The 25,017-nt window shown below is 46.7% G+C and overlaps 1 protein-coding gene across 1 annotated transcript in view; it reads right to left on the reverse strand.

The window, feature by feature from the left end:
* PARP1 (poly(ADP-ribose) polymerase 1) overlaps positions 1-23,202 on the reverse strand; it is a 47,365-nt gene extending 24,163 nt beyond the window's left edge. The window contains exons 1-7 of the mRNA XM_019031257.4: positions 22,594-23,202; positions 16,991-17,156; positions 6,952-7,067; positions 5,166-5,380; positions 3,410-3,509; positions 1,079-1,195; positions 273-449 (exon numbers count right to left, since the gene is read on the reverse strand). Coding sequence (XP_018886802.2) covers positions 273-449; positions 1,079-1,195; positions 3,410-3,509; positions 5,166-5,380; positions 6,952-7,067; positions 16,991-17,156; positions 22,594-22,713 — 1,011 coding nt within the window. The 5' untranslated portion in view covers positions 22,714-23,202. The remainder of the gene's footprint in view (positions 1-272; positions 450-1,078; positions 1,196-3,409; positions 3,510-5,165; positions 5,381-6,951; positions 7,068-16,990; positions 17,157-22,593) is intronic.
* Positions 23,203-25,017: the final 1,815 nt, after the last annotated feature.

The following is a 25,017-nucleotide window of genomic DNA, read 5'->3' on the forward strand; positions in this document are numbered from 1 at the left end:
GAGGCATTCAATAAATAAAAACTATTCATGGTCTTTGCAAGCAACATTTTACACCAAATGGACCTCTACTCCATACTTAGAGGAGCTTTGGTTCTACATTTGCGTAGTTTGCAAACATATAATTTTATATTCTGGTAAACAGGATGACACAGCTGTAAAGAAGTCTGAGGAACATGGCCCTGCAATCTCAGGGACCTGAAGTATAAACAAGCGCAGAAAGTGGGGCCAGGTTTTTCTCCCAACAGATCCCAGGATCTTCCCCTACCCCTTACCTTTGGGGTTACCCACTCCTTCCGGTTGGGTGTCTGTGTCTTGACCATACACTTGGTCCAGGCAGTGACGTCCCCAGTGCAGTAATAAGCATCGCTCTTGAAGACCAGCTGACCCGAGCATTCCTCGCAGGGAAGGAGGGCACCGAACACCATGCCATCGGCTACTCGGTCCAAGATCTGCAGCCAGTGGAGAAACACGTCAGAGGGCAAATGCGGGACTACAAAAAAGGACACTTGCTAACGTGGGATGGAGGAACTTGCACGGATTCCACTCACTACAAAGAAGAGAGGCTTCTTGCTGTGGGGCTCTTAACACCCCACCCCCCCTTGGTTTACAATGGAGCTTGGATTCTTGTAGGAGACCTTATTTCCAAGTGTTCCTGCAGCGCCCCCATCCCTCAGTGATTTAGAAATGAAGGGAAAGCATCCACTGGCATTGCAGAAAGTACAGTGCCAAGCCAACTCCCAAGAATGACAGCAGAGAAGGGCCAGCTGGGGACACTGATGAGAAACCATCATGCCACCCCTCAGGAGGGGGCTCTCCTCTTCACAGGCCTGGCAATCTAGAGCAAGCACTAACATGTGGAAGATGTCTGGTGGGGCGTGTGAATGCCGGCCCCATCCACCCCGGAAAAATGGTGACCACGATGGTGGTGACCGTGCAACACAACCACGATTTATCCTCCTTGCAATTAATACCAGCAGCTGTTCACACGGAGGGCCTCCCACACTCCATTGGGACAGTCACTCCACAACGACGGGGTCGGCCTCACATGCGTGTCCCACTTAACACAAAGGCAGCTCACCGCCGACTCCCCAGAAGGCACTTGCTGCTTGTTGAAGATGAGTAGCTCCTTCAGGTCATTAGTTGAACACACTTTCTTTAGCTCGTCCTTGATGTTCCAGATCAGGTCGTTCTGAGCCTATGGACAAGACCCAGTGGCTGAGAGGCTAGCTCTTTTCAAAGGAAGAATCCAACTGGAGGAGGAGCCCTGTTCATGCTGAGCCTCCAGTTATACCCTTGTGCACCAGCGAGCTGCCCCTGCAAATCTGGGTGATTAGCACAGGATTTGACTCCCAGTCATGCTCCTGTGGACACCAAATTAAACCTGCTGTGTGGTGTCTCAGAGAATACTGTGGAAGGTGATGAGGAAGCCCTAAGGGTGTGGGGGAGACTGCACCAAGGCTCCTGGAACCAACCCTCAGAAATCAATCCCCAGAAACACCAGGTAAGAGCCTGGAAGTGCTAGGCTGAGCCCACGGCCCACGTTTATCAGCAACTAGAGGAGGCAGGGTATGGCCATTCTCCACCAATCTTAGAGTAGGAATGATTCGCAAACACCAATTTCCTTGATGGTATATTATATTCAGTATCATGCAGGAATGTATTTAAGCTCTTCTGAAAATGGAAGTTTTAATCTTTATTAAGTGCCTACTCTTGGTTGGATGCTTTTACGTGTCATCTCACTTATTTTTTTTTTTTTTGAGATGGAGTCTCACTCTGTCGCCCAGACTGGAGTGCAATGATGCGATCTCAGCTCACTGCAACCTCCACCTTCTGGGTTCAAGCAATTCTCCTGCCTCAGTCTCCTGAGTAGCTGGGATTACAGGTGTGCACCACCACGCCCAGCTAATTTTTGTATTTTTAATAGAAACAGTGTTTCACCATGTTGGCCAGGCTAGTCTCAAACTCCTGGCCTCAAGTGATCCGCCTCCCTCAGCCTTCCAAAGTGCTGGGATTACAGGCGCTCAAGCCACTGCACCTGGCCTCATCTCATTTATTCTCATAACAATCAAGCTTGCTGAGGAAGCTATCAGCCTCTCCATTTTAAAGGCTGAGGTGAGTCTCCTCCTTGCCCAGGAAAATGGGCAAGTTATTCACCATCTCTGCTCAGATTCCACCTCTGCAAAATGGAGACAAAAATGCCAGCCCTATCATATCCCATAGGGTTGCTATTAGTATCAAAAGAGGATTTTAACTCCACTGGCAAAGGTACAGGCACACACGTCTGCACCTGTTTCCCAGCTTCATTTTTAAGGGGTCTCTCGACATCTCCTCTCCATCACACACAGCATACACTGGGACACCAAGAATGGAGACATGAGAGGATGAGGAAAAGGTCTAGTGATACAGGGTTAAATGGAAGAAGTACAACAATGTCACCTAGGTGACCAAGGGCGGAGAGCCAACAGACACAGATGTGCCACAGTGGGAATGCTGAGGGGCATTTTAATTTTCTGACTCTCTATACATCTCTGATACCACTAGGGAAGAGAGAAGGACACTAATCTCACCAAATGGCCAATGTGAAGTGGCACCACAGTTCTCCTGCAGCCAGTTTTGGTGCATGACTTTTTTACCATAAGACAATTGAACAAAATGTGTGATTCTTATTTAGCAACTAGAACCATATCAGAAACTGCTTTTAATTTTAGTACCACTAGTAAAAACTGAATACTCATAGAAGAGACACAAGCAGATGGCTCATGGAAATCATGTTCTCAAGAGAGACCAACTGTTCTCCCCCAATTTCCCAGACATCCAGCATTTTCTGATTAATAATTTTTGCTTTGCTTCAACACGTACATAATCAACATAGGGATGAATCTTTCCGGTCAAGGACCACTGATTTAACGGATAGTTTTCTTCTGTCATTATCAGTCTATTCCTTTTTTAAAAATGAAGATCTTCATTTAAAAAATGTGGAGACACTTGATCTCTTCAAGCCATTTGTCTATGCTAAGAATCTTTGGCATCCTCTAAGTATTCAGTTTCCAAAGTTTGCAAGTGACCACAAAGGTGCAGGGTGTACAGTAGTGCATAATTTGGCCAAAGCATGAATCTCTGTCATCCCAGTATGATGAGGCTGGTGAGCGGAAACAGAGCACTCAGTCCTTGCTCAAGCCTGGCTGCAGGTCAGACACCTACAGCCTGATGTGGATTCTCTTCCAAATAAAAATAGTTTCTTTTGGAGGAGGGAAAACAATCTGGGGAAAAGCCATGCTATTTAATAACTGCCATCAATTTGCTAAAGGTCTTAATAAGTGGGACACAACTCCTTGAATTGTCTTCCCAGAATGAGAAAGAGAATCCAGACAGCAGAATGTCGAAAGGAGACACAGAGCTGAGAACTCACCTTTAGGGCTTTTTCAAGCTTACTATCCTTGTCTTTTTCTTTTTTAGATTTCTTCTTCGCCACTTCATCCACTCCATCCACCTCATCGCCTTTTCTCTTTCTGAAGGAGACACAGGATATGAGAGACAGCCAGAGCCATTAAAAGTCTGACACCCAATGACTTGCGGTGATGCAGTATCTTAATGTCATTCTATCAACTCCCTGTAGGGCCTACTCACACTTGTCACTCCCTAACCCCTGCCCCACTCAGTGCCCTTAGGTGATCACTGTCTACTCAGGGAGTACTTGCAGCCAAGATGGCAGAAGACACCATCCAATTCAGAACATACTCTCCCAGCCAGGGAGAGGGGCTAGGGTTGTTCCAGGGACTCAGAACAACCCATTACAAGAATCCAGGGCTCAGGCCCCGTCTGAGGTTAAAAAAAAAAAAAAGAAACCCATGTATCTCCTGGCCCGGAAGGTTCTAGCAGGGACTAGGCTAGAGGTAAGCCCATGGCTAGGGGGTAGGGATTGCAGAAAGACAAAGCACAAGTCCAGGGGGCTAGGCCTTTTGAGCTAAAACACAGAGCAAGGGAAAGAGGCTGCTCACAGAGGTGGGGCTGTACTGCCATATAAAGCCCTGACAAGAAGTGACAGTCAAAGCAGTGCTAACCAGCCTGCCCCAGCTGGCTCAGCAAACACGGCTCTGAGGCTATCACCTGCCCCCAAAATACAGGGGCAGGACAGCCGCAGTGGTCTGTCAGTCTCAGCTATCACATAGACCTGAGCACAAACCCTTGCACTTTCCTCATCCATAAAATACGGAAAAGAATATCATCTGCCTCACAGAACTCTGGTGATGGGCAAATGAAACAGTCCAAATACAGGGCTTGATATAGTGTCTGGCATACGAAATGTGCTCAACACATTCTGGCAGTTATCATGGCATAAGTGGGAGCTGATGAACTCCAACACCTATATCATGTGCTGCAATGCCCTGTGGGCTTTTTGACCCATGGCCTGATTTTTCAGTTTTCTTCCACATTCTAGAGCCCCATGTGCTGCTGCAATGAACAGGCGTTATGAACTGAGATAACGTGTGATGGCTGCTCAATGGTTGCCCAGTCACCGTCCAAGGAGCAGTGTGCATACCAGGCTCTGCCACACCACCCCTGGTGTGCTTGTTAACAAGCAGTTCTCCAGATTGAGGCTGAGGGACCAGCAGACGGTAAACTGGAGAGAGCAAGAGGTGTCCATGGATTCAAGACAGTCACTGATGGTCCTTCCCATTCTAAATTTCAACACCATGCAAAACCCTTATCATTCTCAACTCTAAGCCAGGAAAATTATCCACTGCCCATCCCCTAACTAAAAATGGTCACGATTCTCCCAGCATTGTTCCGAATAGTGATCAACCCAGGCACAACAAATACCCAGGGAAGGAGGGTGGTCTTTTAAGTATCTAAAGGGTTGTGGTGGGAAAAGTGTAGTTAGCTTGTCCATGGAGCTCAGATGTTGGAAGGGGAAAAGACCACCAGGAAGCAGGTCTCACAGGGCAGAGGGCTCTCAGCAGAGGCCATGGGAACCCCTGGCTGTCTTTCCCTACCCTGTCCTTTGCCCCAACATCTCTGCTGTCACCATTCCTCAGTTTGCATCTCCCTGGCTTACTGACAGTCAGCGAAGGGAAACAGGGAGTGGTATGGAACCTGTAGAGCCTTTGGGCCTCCCTCGAACCCCTCACTGAACCCCCAGGGCAACCCCGCAGTGCTCCACCCACCCTTCACTCTTGACTCCTGGGAGCTGCTTCTTCAGGGCTTCTTTATCCTCTGTAGCAAGGAGGCTGAAGCCCTTGAGCTGACTCGCACTGTACTCGGGCCGGAAACCCAGCTCCTCCCTGTTCTTGACAAAGCAGCCTGGGTGGTACCAGCGGTCAATCATGCCTAGCTGTGGCTTCTCCGGGTCCAGCATCTTCTTGGACAGGCGCACCTGGCCCTGCAGGAAAAACCATATGTGGTACCAAGGGAGCGACAAGCAAGGATAGTGAACACGATACGGGCAGCCTGTGCTCCAGCCAGTGAGGAGCTGAGGGTCCAAGCCAAGGCCTGCCTGCCAACTTGAAGACTCATGAGCTTTTGAGAGGTTTAGCTCTCTCAGGTCATCAAGGATTGTGTGTTACCCACCCTCAAGACTCAGGGTTCCTTAAATTCCAAATGGCTGGCGACCCACCTATCTGCCTGGACATGTGAAGAATTGCTAACATTCCCCTTAAGATGTTTCTGCTGACCTGGGGCAGGCATAAAAACACATGGTATGGTGTGCTGGGCAGAGCTAGAGCCTTGCACACCTGCGTGGGCTTCCAATGCAGCACTTTTTTTTTTTTTTTTGAGACAGGGTCTTGCTTTGTTGCCTAGGCTGGAGTGCAGTGACTTGATCTGAGCTCACGGCAACTTCTGCCTCCCAGGCTTAAGTGACCCTCCTACCTCGGCCTTGCCTGGCTAATTTTTTTGCAGAGATGAGGTCTCACTATGTTGCCCGGGCTGGTCCAGAACTCCTGGACTCAAGCAATACTCCTGCCTCAGCCTACCACCCCACCGTGCCCAGCCCCCAATGCAGCACTTTTGTACTAGCAGGGACTTTCTGTCCACTCCCACCCTCCTATGGCCTCCTTAGTCTCTTTACAGATGACACCCCCTAACGAGTAATAAACCCACAGGCAAGAATCCAGTCCTGCCGGCCTGCCCAGGTCCCCAGTCCCCAGGCCTGATATTCCCAGGTGAGTTCCAGGCCTGGGAGGCTCAATCCAGAGAATGCAGCAGGAGGGGCTCCTGGCATTACATAAAACCAGTAACCCAGCAGCACATACCATCCGGCATTCCCCTTGAGGTAAAGAGGATCTTAATGTTTGCCTTAAATTTTTGGTGGTTGAAGGTAGCTGGAGAAGATATAGCAATTCCATGTTTTTCTTTTCTAAATACCCATTGGCTCACCTTAGTTTTCTGTACAATACCTCCGGGAGGCAGAGACTTTCAATTAATGCCTTAAATGAATCAATTAATATGTGCATGTCACATTAGAGAAGGGTGAGAAGGCTGCGGGGCACAAGCCTTCCCTTCTACCTGTGTCTCCATCCATTTTCTCTGACTGGCTGTCAGCCTTCAAGGGCTAGAACTGGTGGGAAAGCCTGGTTAATGAAGTTCCTTTGATTAAACAGAAGGCTGGAGGCTCATAACAGGGTAAACACACTCCTTATACCTAATTCTACCATAAAACACAGACAAACAGTCTCTCCCCAGCCACTGCTGGGTCCAAAAGAGACTCCTTTTGTTAATGCTTTCCAAGAGCAGATGCATACATACATGAGAACTGGACCGTGATAAGGAGGACCAGACCTGCCTGGAAGTCACTGACGTATCTGGTCAATACTAATGTCTTCACTTTATTTTTAATCACTTACGTTGAGCTAGCACCCTAAAGCCCCCATTTCTTCTTTTCTCTTGAGATAGCCAATAACATCAATGCAAGCAATCCATAAAGTTCAGGGATCTGGGCCCCCAGGATCTTACCTTTTCTATCTTCTCCATACATCCCTTGCACGTACTTCTGTTGGACTTGGCATACTCTGCTGCAAAGTCACCCAGAGTCTTCTCTGCCTTGCTACCAATTCCATCCTGGCCTTTGCCTGGAGAATCAAACAGACAGCAATGCTCATCTCAACAGCCCCAAAATGCAGCTCAGAGGAGCCCCCTGTCCTCTTCTACCTCCCCAGGATCCTTCCACTAGGACACCTTATGCCTTGGGAGACTACGATTGGTCCATCTCATCTGTCTGTTTGTAACAACCGTGGTCAGCTAATAGAGCTTCTTTTCTGGAGATAAATGACCCTTCTCAGACTGAGCTCCTTGAAAAAGCAGCATATCAGGGGGTGGTCAGCTGTCTGACATTCCATCTCCTCCCCTTTCTCTGGAGGCCCCTCCCACACTTTAGAAAGCACTTACTAGGTGCTTACCTTAAAAGCCTGGAAGCATACTGACGTCTCACTAAGGCTTCTAATTTCCATTATACTTCTATTTACCAAAGTGTTGAATTAAAGGAAATATTTTGATATAAGTCAGACACAAGTATATGTAAGAATTAAATATGTACTAAAGGTATCATTTCAAATTAGTGGGAAAAGGTTGAATTATTCAATAAAGAGTTCTGGGGATCACTGGCTAGCCATTTGGGACAAAAACTGGATTCTTCTCTTATTATAAAAATAAATTCCCAGGTTGAATGTTTCTTGCCTAAGATTAGGAATAAGACGAAGCTATCTTCCCATCACTTCTATTCCACATTGTATTGGAGGTTCTAGTAAGTGCATTAAGGAAAGAAAAAGAAACAAAAGGTGTAAGTTTGGAAAATAGTAAGTAAAGCCATCTCTACTTGTAGATGATTCTATTTGATATTCCTAAGAGATATCTTAAGAAATCTATTTTAAAACCTACTAAATTAAGTGAATTTAGCAAATACGCAGGGCACACTGTCAATATACAAACATACAAAAATGTCTAATACTAGCAATAAACATACTGGAAAAGGCAAGGGCACTGGTATTTAAACAGCGTTAAGATACATAAAACACTTAGATAAATTTAACAAAAGATGTGCAAGATCTCTACACTAAAAGCTATAAGACTTTGCTGAAATCAAAGAAGACCTAAATAAATGAAGAGATGCATCATGTTCATGGACTGTTAAGATGTCAATTATCTGCAATTTGATCCATGGATCCAGTGAGATGCCAATCAAATTCCTAGCAGCTGTATTTGTAATAGCCCCAAACTGGCAACAACCCCAAAGTCACCTACAGAAAAATGGATAAACAAATGGATATATCCAAACAAAGTACTACTCCCCAGAAATAAAAAGAACTAATGACACACAAGATGACCTGGATGAATCTCACAGGCATTGCTCTGAGTGAAGAAAGCGTGTAAGAGGGTATACAATTCCTTTTCTTCCTGAAATTCTAAATCAGGCAAAATTAATCTATGGGGATAGAAATCAGAACAGTGGTTACCTGAGTCAGGGAAAAAAGACTAGAAAAACTACAAGGGAACTTCACAGGGTGACAGAAATGTCTATAACTCAACGGGGTATATGCTAGATATGTATAAGCATTTGTCAAAACTCACTGAACTGTATACGTAAGATCTGTGCATGTAACTATGTAAATCATTTTTAATATTCCAGATATAATACCAAAGACACACCACAAATGAGAAGACAGACATGACTACACAAACGTTAGTGAAAGATGAAACTTTAATGAGGCAAAAAAATACAATAGACAAAACTAAAAGAAAATGTCAAACTTGGAAAAATATTTGTAAAATGTTATGACAAAGAATCAGTATCTTTTACATTTCCTTAAGAAAAAGACAAGGCCAGGCATGGTGCCTCACACCTGTAATCCCAGCACTTTGCGAGGATGAGGCAGGAGGATCACTTGAGCCCAGTTCAAGACCAGCCTGGGCAACATAGAGACCTCCTCCATTTAAGGAAGAAACAAACAAAACAACCAAACCCCAGCATGGTGGCGCACGCCTGTACTCCTAGCTACTTAGGAAGCTAAGGTAAGAAGATTGCTTAAGTCTAGGAGTTCAAGGCTACAGTGAGCTAGGATCGTGCAACTCCACTCTAGCCTTGGGTGACAGAGTGAGACCCTGGCTCCAAAAAAAGGAAACACTTAGGAATGGTATGTTAGTAGAGAAATGGGTATATTATATACTGCTGGTATAGTATGTGCAATTGAAGCAACCTTTTCTGGAAGGCAATTTGGCACATACATAGAAAGCCTTAAAATTGTTCATCTCTTTGAACAGTAACTGCACATCTTAGAACTAAAGAAATAACTGTACAGGTGCATGGGATGTACAAGAAGTTTGCAGCAGCTCTATGTGTAATATAACTAAAAGGTTAAAATTCTAGTCTCAAAGCAAGACAGGGCTGGGTGCGGTAGCTCACGCTTATAGTCCCAGCTGCTCAGCAGACTGGAGGATTGCTTAAGCCCAGGAGGCCAAGGCTGGAGTGTAGGCTGTGATCGTTCCACTGCACTCCAGCCTGGGTGACAGAGCAAGATGTTGTCTTGAAAAAAAAGAAAAAAAGCAAGACAGACTGGATTTGAATCCTGGCTCAGGAATTTACTACCAGTATAACCTTGGGTCAGTTACCTAACTTCTCTGTGCCTGAACTTTCTCACCTGTAAAAACTGACAAACAACACGATTAAATTAATATGTCAAGTACTTGGAATACTGGATGAAATTTAGCAAAACCTCACTAAATGACTACTGTGCACTTGAATCTGTAACTTTTAACATGAGAAGAGTAAATATCAAGTTGTAAAAGTACTAACAGGTCAACATCACTAGTCGTTAGGGAAATGAAAATCAAAAACCACAGTGAGATACTACTTCACACACATTAGGATGGCTATTATTAAAAAAAAAAAAAAAAGTGTTCATAAGAATGAGGACAAATTGGAACCCCCTTGTCTTGCTGGTGGAAATGGAAGAGCTGTTGTAGAAAACAGGACGGAGGCTACTCAAAAAATTAAACATGGAATTACCATGATTCAGTGATTTCACTTCTGGGTATATATAGCAGAGAAATGAAAGCAAGGTCTCTAACATATATCTGTATACCGATGTTCATTATAGCATTATTAATAATATTATCATTATTATGAATATTATGAATACCATTCATAATAGCCAAAATGCAGAAACCTGGCCGTGTGCAGTGGCTCACGCCTGTAATCCCAGCCTGGCCCATGTGGTGAAACCTTGTCTCCACTAAAAATACAAAAAATTTAGGTCGATGTGGTGGTGCATGCCTGTAATCCCAGGTACTCGGGAGGCTGAGGCAGGAGAATTACCTGAACCCAGGAGGTGGAGGTTGCAGTGAGCTGAGATCAGGCCACTGCACTCCAGCCTGGGCAACAGAGTGAGACTCTGTCTCAAAAAAACAAAAAACAAAGTGCAGAAACCACCTAAATTTCCACAGACATACAAATGGGCAAATGAAACATGGTATATTCGTGCAATTAATGTTTATTATGTCTTTAAAAAGAAGGAAATTCAGACACATGCTGCAACACGGATGAACCTAGAAGAACTATGCTGAGTGAAGTAAGCCAGACACAAAAGGACAAATACTGTTTAACTCCACTTACATGAGGTGCTAGAGTTGTCAACTTCACGGAGACAGAAGCAACAGTGGTCATGTGGGGCAGGGAGAACAGGCAGTTATTGCTTAATGGATTGGGAGTTTCAGTTTGGGAAGATGAAAAAGTTCTGGAGCTGGATGATGGTAATGTTTGCCTAACAATGTGAATCTACTTCACGCCACTGAACTCTACACTTAAAAATGGTTAAGACAGGCCAGGCGCAGTGGCTCACGCCTATAATCCCAGCACTTTGGGAGGCCAAGGCGGGTAGATCACCTGAGGTCAGGAGTTCAAGACCAGCCTGGCCAACATAGTGAAACCCCATCTCTACTAAAAATACAAAAATTAGCCAGATGTGGTGGTGCACACCTGTAATCCCAGCTACCTGGGAGGCCGAGGCAGAAGAATTGCCTGAACCTGGGAGACAGAGGATGCAGTGAGCCATGATTGCGCCACTGTACTCCAACCTGGGCGACAGAGCAAGACCCTGTCTCAAAAAATATTTTTTTTTTTAAAAAGAAAAGAGTTAAGGTAAATTTTATGTTATGCCTATTTTGCCACCAAAAAAAAAAAAAAAATCAAGTAAGAAAAGTGATACTTAGAGTAGGATCTCAATTCTGCAGGAAAGAAAGAAAATCAAGCACACTCACAAGCAAATTAGTATTTTCTGAGGAGATATCCCACATGTTAATAAGTCATTTCTGAATTAGAGGATTTGGGATGAATTAAACTTTTCATATATCTAAAAATAGTAAGTTAGGCTCTCTGGATGAAAAATCCCTGGACAATTAGTAGGTAGTATCCTAACTGTATGGTTATGATGGTTTCACAAAAAGACACATTTTCAGTAAAATTATTATGCCTTTTCATATTAATTATATTTAGGTCAGCCTGGCCAATATGGCAAAACTCCATCTCTACTAAAAATACCCAGTCAGGTGTGGTGGCACACACCTGTAATGCCAGCAACCTGGGAGGCAGAGGTTGCAGTGAGCTGAGATGGCACCACTGCACTCCAGCCTGGGTGACAGAGATTATCTATCTATGTACTTAGGTATATTTAAATTATAACTAGATATAACATATCTATGCCCCTAAACCTACAACTTCCCCTCTCCTGAATACAAAAGAGAAAACAGCCACAGAACAAGAAAAATGTCAGCCAGGTGTATTTGCTCATGCCTATAAACCCTGTGCTTTGGGAGGCAGAGGTGAGATTGTTTGAAGCCAAGAGTTTGAGACCAGCCTGGGGTCTTGCCAAGCAAGATCCCTTGGGCAACACAGTGAGACTCTGTCTCTATCTTAAAAAAAAAAAAAAAAAAAAAAGTTAAAAAATTAGTTGGACAACTGTAGTCCTAGCTTCTCCAGAGGCTGAGGTGGGAGGATTGCTTGAGCCCAGGAGTTAGAAACTGCAGTGAGCTAAGATCATGCCGGTATATTCCAGCCTAGGCAACAGAATGAGAGCTGTCCTCTGTCAAAACTGACATACTCACCCTCTGAACCCTTTCTTCGCAAATTCATTTACTTTTTAAAAGTCCCAATTCTGAGCCGTTACTAATCTGTTTGCAGCAAGCAGCTAGTCAGACATACCAACAGCTGCAAGGACCAGCTGCTGCAAGAAGGGCAGACAGTGATATGGTTTGGATCTGTGTCCCCACCAAATCTCCTATCAAATTATAATCCCGAATGTTGGAGGTGGGGCCTGGTGGGAGGTGACTGGATCACGGGGACAGATTTCTCCCTTGGTGCTGTGTCACAATACTTGTGAGTTCTCCTGAGATCTGGTTGTTGAAAAATGTGTAGCACCTCCCCTCTCACTCTCTTCCTCCTGCTCCAGCCATGTCAACTGCCGGCTTCTCCTCTGCCTTCTGCCATGACAGTAACAAGGTTGGAGGACTGACACTACCCAACCTAAAGACTTACTATGAAGCCACAGCAGTCAACACAGTGTGGTACTGGCAAAAGGATAAGTAGATCAGTGGGACAGAACAGGGAGCCCAGAAACAGAGCCACACAAGCACAGTCCACTGATCTTTGACAAAAAAGTAAAGGCAAAAACGGAGAAAAGATAGTCTTTTCAACAAGCAGAGCTGTAACAACTGGACATCCACATGCGAAAAAAAAAAAGAAAAAAAGAAAGGAATCTAGACACAGACCTTACACCCTTCACAAAAAGTAACTCAAAATGGGTAACAGACCTAAATGTAAGACACAAAACTGTTAAACTTCTAGAAGAAAATCTAGATGACCTTGGGTCTGGTGATGACTTTTTACAAACAACACCAAAAGCCCAATCCACTAAAGAAGTAACTGATTAACTAGACTTCACAAAATTAAAAACTTCTGCTCTGCGGAAGACCAGCCACACACTGAGAAAAAATGTTTTCAAAAGACATATGACAAAGGGCTGTTATCCAAAATATACCAAGAACTCTTAGGACTCAACAGTAAGAAAACAAACAATGTGATTTTAAAAAGAGCAAAACCAGGAGTTTGAGACCAGTCTGGACAACAAGGTGGGGCCCTGTCTCTACAAAAAATTTAAAAAAATTAGCCAGGCATGGTGGTGTGCACCTGTAGTCCCAGCTACTCAAGAGGCTGAGGTGGGAGACAGAGGTCAAGGCTGCAGCGAACTGTGATCACACCACTGCACTCTAGCCTGGGCGACAGAGCAAGACAGTCTTAAAAAAAAAAAAAGTGGGGGTAGGGGCAGGCAAAAGACATTTCACCAAAGATATAGAGATGGTAAATAAACATATGAGAAGATGTTCAAGATAATTACAGTATTAGGGAAATGCAAATTAAAACAATAATAAAATACTATATATCTATTAGAATGGCCAAAATCCAAAACAATGACAACACCAAATGGCAAAGATGTACGATGATACGAACTCTCATCCATTGCTGGTGGGAATGGAAAATGATTCAGCTTTTTGGAAGACAGCTTGGCAGTTTCTTACAAAACTAAATATACTCTTACCACATGATCCAGCAATTGTACTCCTTGATTACCCAAAGGAGTTGAAAACTTATGTCCCCATAAAAACCTGCACATGGTGGATGTTTCTAGCAGCTTTGTTCATAATCACCAATACTCGGAAGCAATCAAGATGTCCTTCAGCAGGTCAATGAATAAACGAACTGTGGTAATCCAGACAATGGATTATTATTTAGTAATAAAAAGAAATGAGCTGTCAATACGACAAGACATGGAGGAATCTTTTTTTTTTTTTTTTTTTTTGAGACAGAGTTTCGCTCTTTTGCCAGGCTGGAGTGCAGTGGCATGATCTCGGCTCACTGCAACCTCCGCCTCCCACTACAACCAATTCTCCTGTCTCGGCCTCCCGAGTAGCTGGGACTACAGGCGCACACCACCACACCCGGCTAATTTTTGTATTTTTAATAGAGACAGGGTTTCACCATATTGGCCAGGCTGGTCTCGAACTCCTGACCTCGTAATCCGCTGGCCTCGGCCTCCCAAAGTGCTGGGATTACAGATGTGAGCCACCGTGCCCGGCCCGATTACAGATGTGAGCCACCGTGCCCGGTCCGACATGGAGGTATCTTAAAAGCACATTGCTAGTGAGAGAAGCCAATCTGAAAAGGCTACCTTCTGTATGATTCCAACTATATTATATTCTGGAAAAGGAAAAACTACGGAGAAAGCAAAAAGATCAGTGGTTACTGGAGGTTAGAGGGGAGGGAGGAATGACTAGGCAAAGCACAGAGATTTCCCAGGCAGTGAAAGGACTCTGGAGGCTACCATAAAGGTACATGCATGTCAATGTACATTTGTTAAAACTGACAGAATGTACAATGCAAAGAGTGAGCCCTCATGTAAACCACAGACCTCGAGGGATAACGATGTGTCAACGTGGCTCATCCGTTATAACCATGGACCACTCCGATAACGATGTGTCAATGTAGCTCATCAGCTATAACCATGGACCACTCTGGTGGCGATGTTGATTGTGGACAAGTCTGTGTATGTGTGGGGTGGGTAGGGCTAGCGGGTATATGGAAACTCTGTACTTTACTCAATTTTGCTGTGAACCTAAAACTGCTATAAGAAAAAAAGTCTGCATACAGAAGAATGTCATGAACCTGGGAGGCGGAGCTTACAGTGAGCCGAGATCGCACCACTGCACCCCAGCTTGGGTGACAGAGCGAGACTCCGTCTCCAACAACAACAAAAAAAGTTTGCATATAAAAAAAGGTCAAATAGACAATGGAACAGAAATTTTTAAAAGGACCCCAAAATACAGAGATTTTGTGCGTGATACAAGACACCTCTCAATGGGGGAGATGAATAAGCCAATAAACAAAGTACAAAAAATTAGCTGGGCATGGTGGCAGGCACCACGCTACTCGGGAGGCTGAGGCAGGAGAATCGCCTGAACCCGGGAGGCGGAGGTGGCAGTGAGCCAAGACCATGCCACAGCAGTCCAGCCTGGGCAACAGAGTGAGACTCCATCTCGAAAACAAAACAAAAACAAAAACCAACAAAAAAACAAAGTAGGGAAACTAGATCATCATCTGGAAAAAAATAAAACTGGAGTCACGCCTCACACCACACATTAGCACACACCGGGATAACTTTCAAACAGAGTAAACATTTAGATGTTAAAAGAAATAAGGAACCATAAAATTACACGTACTGGATGTAGTTCATCTGTATCCCCAGGGTGGGCTACCTGACAGTGGCTGCTGGTGCCACAGCCTTGTTCCCTAGCACTGTCACTGCCTCAGGGTAAGGGCCACACGCTGGCATACCCACCCTGTAGTGACCACCACAGTAACAAACACAGCACTGTCACCAACAGGCCAACTCTTTCAAAACCAGGGACTGAGAGTCCTCCCGCCACTTCCAGATCTAGAGGCAGCTCTGGCTGCCGGCTGTGACTGTGCAGAGGCCAGGAACACAGTCTGGAAGTGCAGAGAACCACAGCACCTCCGGCGAGCTAAAACCAATGAGAAACAAGAGGCAGAAAGAACCAACGGATAATGCTGCTCCCTTCCTCCTGCTCCGAGGGGCTTTTCTGAAGCTTGGTGGCAAAGGACTTGGGTGAGGGCATCCTGCATGACCAAGCCATTGGCTGTTTCTCATGAAGCCATGGCCAGCTTGACAACGTATGGCACTGTGCTTGCCCTCCTGCCTCCCCTTCCTCCCTCTCTCTTGCTGCCCTAGGATTACATCTCCTAATAAAGCTTTTAATAGCTTTGCTTTCTGCTCTGCTATGTCACCTGACATGACCTGTACTAAGACATGGGAGAAGACATAAAAGGAGAAAACTGTGGAGACAGTAAAAAGAGCAGTGGTTGTCAGGAATTAGGAGGGATAAACAGGGGATTTTTAGAGCAGTGAAACTGATGCAGGGCAGGCCAGCCCTAAATTGGGGATTGGCCTGGGCGGGTCCTTGGCTTCGCTCCGGAAAGCATTTAAGAGCGAGCTGGTGGTAGAAGAAAGCAGCTTTGTTGAGGCAGCAGTGTTATGGCTCTGTGACTGCTCCTGCAGAGCAGGGCTACCCCACAGGCAGTGTGCTGAGAGCAGCAGCTCAAAGGCAGTTCTGAAGTCATATTTACACCCACTTTTAATTATATGCAAATTAAGGGGCAGACTATGCAGACATGTTAAGAAACGGGGTGGTAACTTTTAGGTCATCAGATTGTTGTCACAGAAAGGGGTGGTAACTTCCGGGTATTGCCATGGCAATGGTAAACTGATATGGCACACTGGTGGGTGTTTTATGGAAAGCTGCTTCGTCCCTGTCCCTGCTTTAGTTAGTCCTCGGTTTGGTTTGGTGTCTGAGCCCCACCTCCTACCTCATTCCCCTCTCAGAGATGAGCTATTCTTCCTTAATCTTAAGGGGGCTGCAGAAGGGTGCAGGTCTGAAACTACTCTGTATGATACTATAATGGCAGATGCATTTCATCATACATTTGTCCAAACCCATAGAATGTAGAGCATCAGGAGTTTCTGGACTCTGGGCAATAATGATGTGTCAGTGTAGGTTCCTCAATTATAACAAATGTACTACTCTGGTGGGAGGTGTTGACAAGGAAGAGCCTGTGTGGTGGGAGGGGGAGGGGGTACTGGAAACTCTTTGTTCTTTGCTTACTTTTGCCATGAACAAAAATAAAGTCTATTAAAAACAAAACAACTTTAAAGGCTACATTCCAAGCATCTGGAAAAACAAAATACCAAATATCATGCAACAGATGATGCTGAGTCCAGGAGGTGTTGCTGAAATAACATGGGCACCATACGCTTGATCTGCACATGTGGGAGAGGGCAAGCTGGGGGAGGTTTGCTTTGCTCTCTGAGACGAGGCCCTCCTGGGAGCTTCAGGATGGGGGCGGAATGCCCATGCTGCCCCAGTATGTACACACCTGTCACTCCTCCAGCTTCCGCTGTCTTCTTGACTTTCTGCTGGTCATCCCACCGAAGCTCAGAGAACCCATCCACCTCAACGTCAGGGTGCCGGATGGAGTGGCCCACCTTCCAGAAGCAGGAGAAGTGGTACCAGTGTGGGACTTTTCCATCAAACATGGGCGACTAGAAGGAAGAGAAACAGAGGGAAGTAAGTAAGCAGTTAACTTTTGGCTTAGACCCGCTAGACCTTGACCTCGACCTCGACCCCAGTCCCAGCCCCAGCAGTGGGATAGCACGTGAAACCTTTGTTCTCCTATCTGTGAAAGGAGGACAGGCTCCGCTCTCACATGAAGAGCTGCAGCATCCTTCTCACGATCTTCCCCAAGGGTCAGAAGACTGTAGCCCACTGTTCTTGAGCTCATTCTCTTAGGACACCAAACACAGCCACGAGAAAGGTGGCCTTTTACCACTGAGCTCTGCCCCATGTCCCTTTTGACCACACACTGCTACATTTAGTGGTGAGCTGCCTCATGGCCTAGTGAAACGCACAGAAGACACTTGTGCAGAGTCACAATCCTGCAGCATCTGCTGCGAACGGCCAGACAACTGCTCCAGGCTTGCCTGGACTCAAAGGGCCTGTGTGCCCCAGAAAAGGGCTCTTTAAGTGCCTCTGCAGTTAAGAATAACAAGGAACAAGACCCAGATAATGAGCAAAGCAGAGAAAGTGTGTCAGAAAAAAGTGTCAAGCTTGCAGCAGCCACACAGATGGGAGTGGAATGAATGGAGGTCTGTGAGGCAACTGTGACAGCGGATGGTTCGGGGCAGCATGCCTGGAGCTGGAGTCAGCTGCTCACTGGCCTTCTGGGGTGCAGTTTCCCAGGTGTAGGACCTGGGAAGTCTGGCCACAGGGAACACAGTTCCCCTCTCCAGGTGGTTTGCTTCCCACTAGGCCTTTCATTGTGACAGGGTCAGGTTCTGCTCCCAGGCCTCAAGCACTGTCTGGCTTTGTTTTTGAGACCGAGTCTTGCACTGAGTGCAGTGGTGTGATCTCAGCTCACTGCAACCTCTGTCTCCCGGGTTCAAGCAATTCTCCTGCCTCGGCCTCCTGAGTAGCTGGGACTACAGGCACGTGCCACCCACGCCTGGCTAATTTTTGTATTGTTAGTAGCAATGGGGCTTCACCATGTTGGCCAGGCTGGTCTCAAACTTCTGACCTCGTGACCCGCCCGCCTCGGCTTCCCGAAGTGCTGGGATTACAGGCATGAACCACTGCACCCAGTCCTGGCTTTACAGAGTGGACGGTGACAGCGATTGGGAAGAAGGGGAAGACACAGCATGTAGTGTGGGTCCCTGCTCCTTTCATAAGCCATCCTGTGTAATCCCACAATCTGCCTCTGGGTGGGAACCAGCCCTTTCATTCACAGATGGAGACAGCGGGGCTGGAAATCCTTGCCTGGGGGGTTGGGAGTCACAGAGGCAGCAAATGAATGATTTGACACCATGATTCCTCCCACCACACTCCACTGCCCGGCAGGAAGAGCTACTTAAAAATACACCAACTGTGATCTGACTAAAGTAAGGGAAGTCCCAAACATCTGCTTTTATAGAACATAAGGCTAAATGTCACACAGATGCAATAAGACTATTAAAACAGCATTAAAAGTAAATGTGCTGAATTTTTAGAATGGAGTTGTGGGGACAGGGAAAATGCTCTGGAAAAGCAATGATAAGGTGCCCCACTATCTCTCTCCACTGTGAGTGGCCTCTTTCTGGATGTGATGTATTAAAATGAACAGCTAAGACTATGGCAGCACAAGGCCTCCTCAACATCAGCTTTCCCCTGGGTCTGGAATGCTCTCCAGCTCTGTTCAGAGCACTCCCTCACATCTCCCAATGCTCCTTCCACAGCTCCCCTCACTAAGAACTATGCATTTGGTGATTATTTCATAAGGGCCTATCTTGCTATTCTCCAGCAACATCTGTCACAGAGGGCATGCAGTGTTTGCTTAGGGCTCCAAGTCAGATGGAACAAAAAAGGAAGGATGGGGAAATTCCTGCTGTAGAAGAGACAACAAATGGCATTTCTGAGAGCATACTCATGTTCCAACTCTCAAACGTTCTACTAGATCTCAATTAGGCTGCTGATACAGATCCCTAAGCATCTGGCTATCATGGAACATTTGCAATGGCCTCGACCTTGCTCTGCCTGCTTGTCTACCCCTTGCCTACCCTTCCCGTGCAATGTTCCAGTTATCCTTGTATAAAGGGCACAGGTAATGGCTATGGCACTTCTTCCTGGCTCTGCCAGGGGCCCCAGACCTGCTGCCCTTTGGTCTGGGTGCTGTCTCCCCCAACCACCGGCACAGTGCTGGACACCCTGGAGCTGCTGCCCAATGGTGCAATCACAGCACAAGCTTAGAGGACAAGAGCCTCAGCAGAAGCACCCCTGACCAAAGCAATGCTTTGCCCTAAACTCAGGACTGAGAATGATGTGGCAGAAAGGCACCAAACCAAGGTCACAAGACTATCGACTCCATTTGTTAGCTGCACAGCTGAGGCAAGGCGCAGAATCTTTGGCTGTGCACCCAAGCAAAAACTGAGCACCTAACATACCAGGGTCCTCACCCAACCAGCAGCTGGTGAACTGGGTTCCCTTCTGTGCAGAACAGGCCATGCTACCTGTCCACCTAGGCCACAGAGAGAATGAACTGACCTCACTGCATGCCTCCGGGTACTCAAACCCTCCCAGGACAGAGCAACTCAAAGGTCTACCGCCATCCTCCTCCCACCAAAATGCTGGAGGGCCCAGCTCATCCCTCCCAAGATGCCCCAGGCATGAGGGCTAAAGTATCAGGTATCAGATACTCAGAGAACAATACTCCCAAGTAAATGTAAAAGAAGGTATTTAAATTCAAGCAAGTGAAAAGGCTTCTTTCTTTTTGGCCTTCACCAGCTCAGCCTAGCAGACCAACTTTAAATTCTGAATTAAAACTCTGAATCCACCCTTAATCACCATTACATAAAAATCACAGTTACTTTTAATAATAAAGAGTTTCTTTCACTATCAAGTATACCAAAGTAAAGCCCAGAATGTTGTTATTACTATTTTTTTTTTTCAGACAGGGTCTGGGTCTGGGTCTGTCGCCCAGGCTGGAGTGCAGTGGCACTATCTCAGCTCACTGCAACCTCCACCTCCCAGGCTCAAGCAATCTTCCAGCTTCAGCCTCCGGAGTAGCTGGGACTTAACAGGCACACACCATCACGACCCGCTAATCACTGCATTTTTTTGTAGAGACAGGTTTCACCATGTTGGCCAGGCTGGTCTCAAACTGCTGAGCTTAAGTGATCTGCCCACCCCAGCCTCCCAAAGAGCTGAGATTACAAGCATGCGCCACCAAGCCCGGCCCCAGAATGTTAAACTTGATCAGGTTCAGTTTCCTCCATCCGGCCTCCCCCACAGCTAAGCCTCCTCTAACTTCCTCCACAGCGGTGTTGTTCTAAGCCTCAACACAGTCTGGACTTGGGTTTTGTTTGTCTTTCCACTAGAACACGGTACTCTGCCCACCTGTTAAGGCGCCTGGATGTCCCTTTCTCAGAATAACATTTAAAAATGCGTAATAAAAAGGCTCGCAAATGGCCAGTCACGGTGGCTCACGCCTGTAACCCTAGCACTTTGTGGGGCCGAAGTGCATGGATCGCTTGAGCTCAGGAGTTTGAGACCAGCCTGGGCAACATAGTGAGACCCCATCTCAAAAAACAAAACAAACAAAAAGGCTCGAAAAGGAAACACTGAGATAATTATCAAAACATTTGAAAGGTAATTTGGGTACAGTAACCCGTGAGCTTTTAAGCATTAAATAACAAGATCTAGCACCGCCTCTAATAACTGTGATTTCTGTAGCAATGAGAGTAAATTATATTTTGAAAAACTTCCAACTGTAAAGTCATATGAAAATATCTGTAATTATCACTGGTGAAAAAAATAATAGGGACTGCTAATATGCCTTTGCTTTGCTGCTTACATTTATGATTAGAGGAAATAATTTTATCTAGAGGTTAGTGGAGATGGAGATACCAATTTTTTCTTATCTAAACTCATGGACCTCTTGCCTTCTACCTACCATCCCACAGACCCTGGGTTAAGAGCTCCTGCACCAGGAGTGAGAACTTCATAACAGGCTGCCTTGTATATTCAAAGTAAGTTCTAGGTTCCTTAGTGGGAAACAAGGCTCTTCAAATTGTAGGCCCTGTCTACTTCCCTATCCTCATCTTTCTGCTCCACTTCTGTGAATTAACGACTCCTAATCAAGCTTCCACCCTTAGCTGGGTCATCTCGGACTCCTAGGCACACAATGCCTAGAGCACAGCTCCATCAGGTGGCATCCATCCCCTCTTACGGTAATGTTTGTTTACCAGTCAATTCCCGTTTAACCAAACTGGAAATTCCCAAAGGTGGATTCTGTGTCCTTAAAACCTAACAGAGTGCTTAGAACTTAAAAAATGCCTACCAAATAAGCACTGTGTGCCACGTACTGACTTAGGTATGCCCCGAGGACACCAAGATGACAGGCATATTGTGAAATAAGATAACGGAAGTACACCTGGCACTTGGGTATCCAGTCGGTAAATGTCGCCCTCCCTTGTACTCTCTAAGTACTGAAAATCCACTGAGGGAAAGCTGGTCATTCCTAAAACACATTACAGCTCATGGAAGGGAGGAAAATCAAGCTACCTTGACCATGAGCACTAAGCTTGGGTAATATGTTGGAAGCGAGGAGGAACAGGGCAGGTGAGAACCAGAATTATTAATACAAAGGTAGACATCGGCAAACTGGAAGCTGGAGGCAGGAGCCCCTGGGAAATGACAGGGGCCTTCAAGCCCACCACCTCACAGAAGGCTCAGGAAACCTCAGAAGGGGATTCAATCTATCAAAAAGCCCACATGAGAAACCCCCCTGGAGCCACTCTTACTCAAACCAGACAGCTGCAAATGCACCAAGAGAACGCGTCTGCGAATCTGGAAAATTTGGGGAAAATGTTACTTTAAAGCACAAATTAGGCTCAAAGTGAATGTACTGTACAGAAATGACACCTTTCTGCATAGTTCTGCCTAATTAAAATAAAAAATGAGGGTGAGAGTTTAAATGACGTGTTGAAATGACTGCCAAAAATAGGTTTAACAACAACAACAAAAAAAACCCACATGTCAGTCGCCACCATCCATGTAGAACAAAAACCCTCCAGAACAAGATAGGTCAAAATCAGACTAGCTTAAAGAGACCATGTACAATTCCCCCCCAACCCCTGAGGCGAACGGCAGTAATAAAACACCACCACCCAAAAAGGAGGAGAGAAGAGGCTCCTCGTTTTCACAAAGCGAAAGGCAACACCAGCTGCAGACTTTATTTCCCGGGCTTTTCCTGCAACATCAGCAAAACCTTCCGGAAGGGTCGGCCGGGCCGCTCGGGAGGAGGGGCGGCCGCGGCCCCATAGGCCCCAAGTGCCGAGGGCCCGGGCCCGGGCCCGCTCGCTCCCTGGGCCCGCCCTCCCCCAGCCTTCCCGGACACAGTTAACCCGGGGCGCCGCGTCCCCGCCCCGCCGCCCGCACAGAGGCCCGCACCTGCACCATGATGGCCATCCGGAGCGAGTCCTTGGGGATGCTCTCGCTGCATTTCTTGCAAGAGGCGCGCCCGCTCTTGGCGTACTCGACTCGATAGAGCTTATCCGAAGACTCCGCCATCCTCCCCTAGCTGCCGCCAAAGCTCCGGGAGCCCGACGCCACGACCTAGAAACACGCTGCCGCCTCGCCGCCCCGCGTGAGCTCACCCAGCCGCAGGCGCCTGAGCGGCCAGAGCCGCCACTGAACACGCCGCACCGGCCACCGCCGTTCCCCGATAGATTGCTGATGCCTGGCCGCGGGAACGCCCACGGAGCCCACGTCCACGGGGCGGGGCCGGCGGCGCGCGCGCCCCCTGCTGGCCGGGGGGCGGAGTTTCCCGGGCGCCTGCGGGTGGAGCTCTGCGGGCTGCTGCCCTGGGGGCCGAGGGGGGGCTTGGGCTGAGCTAGTAGCTGTTTGGAGGACCCGGCGCCACCCCTTTGATTGTTCTGTCCCAGGAAGCCTTACTTGTTTTCACAACTAATTTTACCCCCAACCCCTCCCCCTTTTATTTTTGAGACTGAGTCTCACTGCGCTGGAGTGCAGTGGCGCCGTCATGGCTCACTGCAGTCTGGAACTCCTGAGCCCAGCGATCCTCCCACCTCAGCCTCCTGAGTAGCTGGGACTACAGGCGCTCACCACAACTGGCTAATTAAAAAAAAAATTTTTTTTAGGGACAGGGTCTCGCCAAGTTGGCTAGACTGGTCTCAAACTCCTGCTACAAGTGATCTTCACGCCTCAGCCTCCCGAAGTGCTGGGATCAGGGGCATGAGCTACCACGCCGGCCCCAAACTCTTAAGTGTGTCCTCTCTCCCCTGAGGGCAGCTGGGTCCGGGAAGCGCAGCCCCCCCCCTCCCGGGAATATAGTTGGTTGGCCCGAGGTGGACCCTGCAGTGCTAGGTCCACCCCCCTGGCTTGGACGGGCGTTCTAACCTGCCGTCCACAGACCGTCGGGACAAAATACCAACTGAAACCTAGCATTTCCTTTATTATGAATTTGACTACAAATCCCAGGAGTATTAGCAGTACCTGTGACTTTGTGGGCAATAGTCATCACAGATGTTTTCATGTTACTTTACAGTTGTTGGTGATAACTCGAAATATTATTAAGCTCATCACTAAACGAAATTGTGGTAATGACTGGACCTGTTGCTATCAGATATTTTGTGTGTGTGTGTGTGTGTGTGTAAAGAAAAAGATGGGGAATCTCTCCATGTTGCCCAGGCTGGTCTTGAACCCCTGGCCTCAAGCAATCCTCCCACCTCGACGTCCCAAAGTGCTGGGATTACAGGCATGAGCCACTGCACCTGGCCTAGATCTTGTTGTTTAATATAGAACTATACTTTAAAATATAGTTTATTAAAATTGGTTTCTTTTCTAATCCTATGCATTTTTTTTTTTTCATTTCAAAGATTGTAACATGAGTGTGCTGTATTTGAAAATATTCAATTCTGGTATAGAGGATAAGAAAAATAAGCAGATGAATAAAACTCATAAAAAGTGTTAACCATAGAGAAGAAGCTAGTGGCTTAAGAGACAAGGATGTTGAGTAAGCAAGAAGGTTGTGAGACATAGGCCAAATCCTAAAAGTTAGTAACCAGTTAGATACGTTGAAGGTAGGCTGGGCACAGTGGCTCATGCCTATAATCCTAGCACTTTGGGAGGCTGAGGTGGGCGGATCCCTTGAGCCCAGGAGTTCAAGACCAGCCTGGACAACATGGCAAAACCTTGTCTCTACAAAAATTAGCTGGGGGTGGTGGCAGGTGCCTGTAGTCCCATCTACTCTGGAGGCTGAGGTGGGAGGATCACCTGAGCCCTGAAGGTTGAGGCTGTGGTGAGCCATGATAGTGCCACTGGACTCCAGCCTGGGTGACAGTGTGACCCTGTCTCAAAAAAAAAAAAAAAAGATATTTTGAAGGTAAACAGAATAAGTGGAAAATATGATGGAACAAAAAAAGTTTTACTTAGAGAATGACCAAGTCAAAAGGCATGATCATGCCATCTCTGGGTTGACAACTGTATCATCCCTAAATGGCCACTCATTGGTGATAAGATTATGGTCCCATCCTGGCACCCATATGCTCTGCCCCAAAAATGCAGCTGAAGTTCAGGTCTGTTCAGCAGGCTGATTGGTGAGCTGCAGCTGTGGCTGAGTGTGCTTGCACTTGTGTCTCTCTGATAGTGCAGTGTGAGTTGCTCCAGGTACCCTCTGTTGAGCCGCCTTGAGCATCCTCAACTCTGTCAGTGGGACAGGCTGATGCGGCAGAGAGAGGGAAAACATATCAATATTAGCCAGGTGCAGTGGCTCATGCCTGTAATCCCAGCGCTTTGGGAGGCTGAGGCGGGTGGATCACCTAAGGTCAGGAGTTCAAAACCAGCCTGGTCAAC

Source organism: Gorilla gorilla, chromosome 1 (assembly GCF_029281585.2).
Source record: "Gorilla gorilla gorilla isolate KB3781 chromosome 1, NHGRI_mGorGor1-v2.1_pri, whole genome shotgun sequence".
Lineage (NCBI taxonomy): Eukaryota > Metazoa > Chordata > Mammalia > Primates > Hominidae > Gorilla > Gorilla gorilla.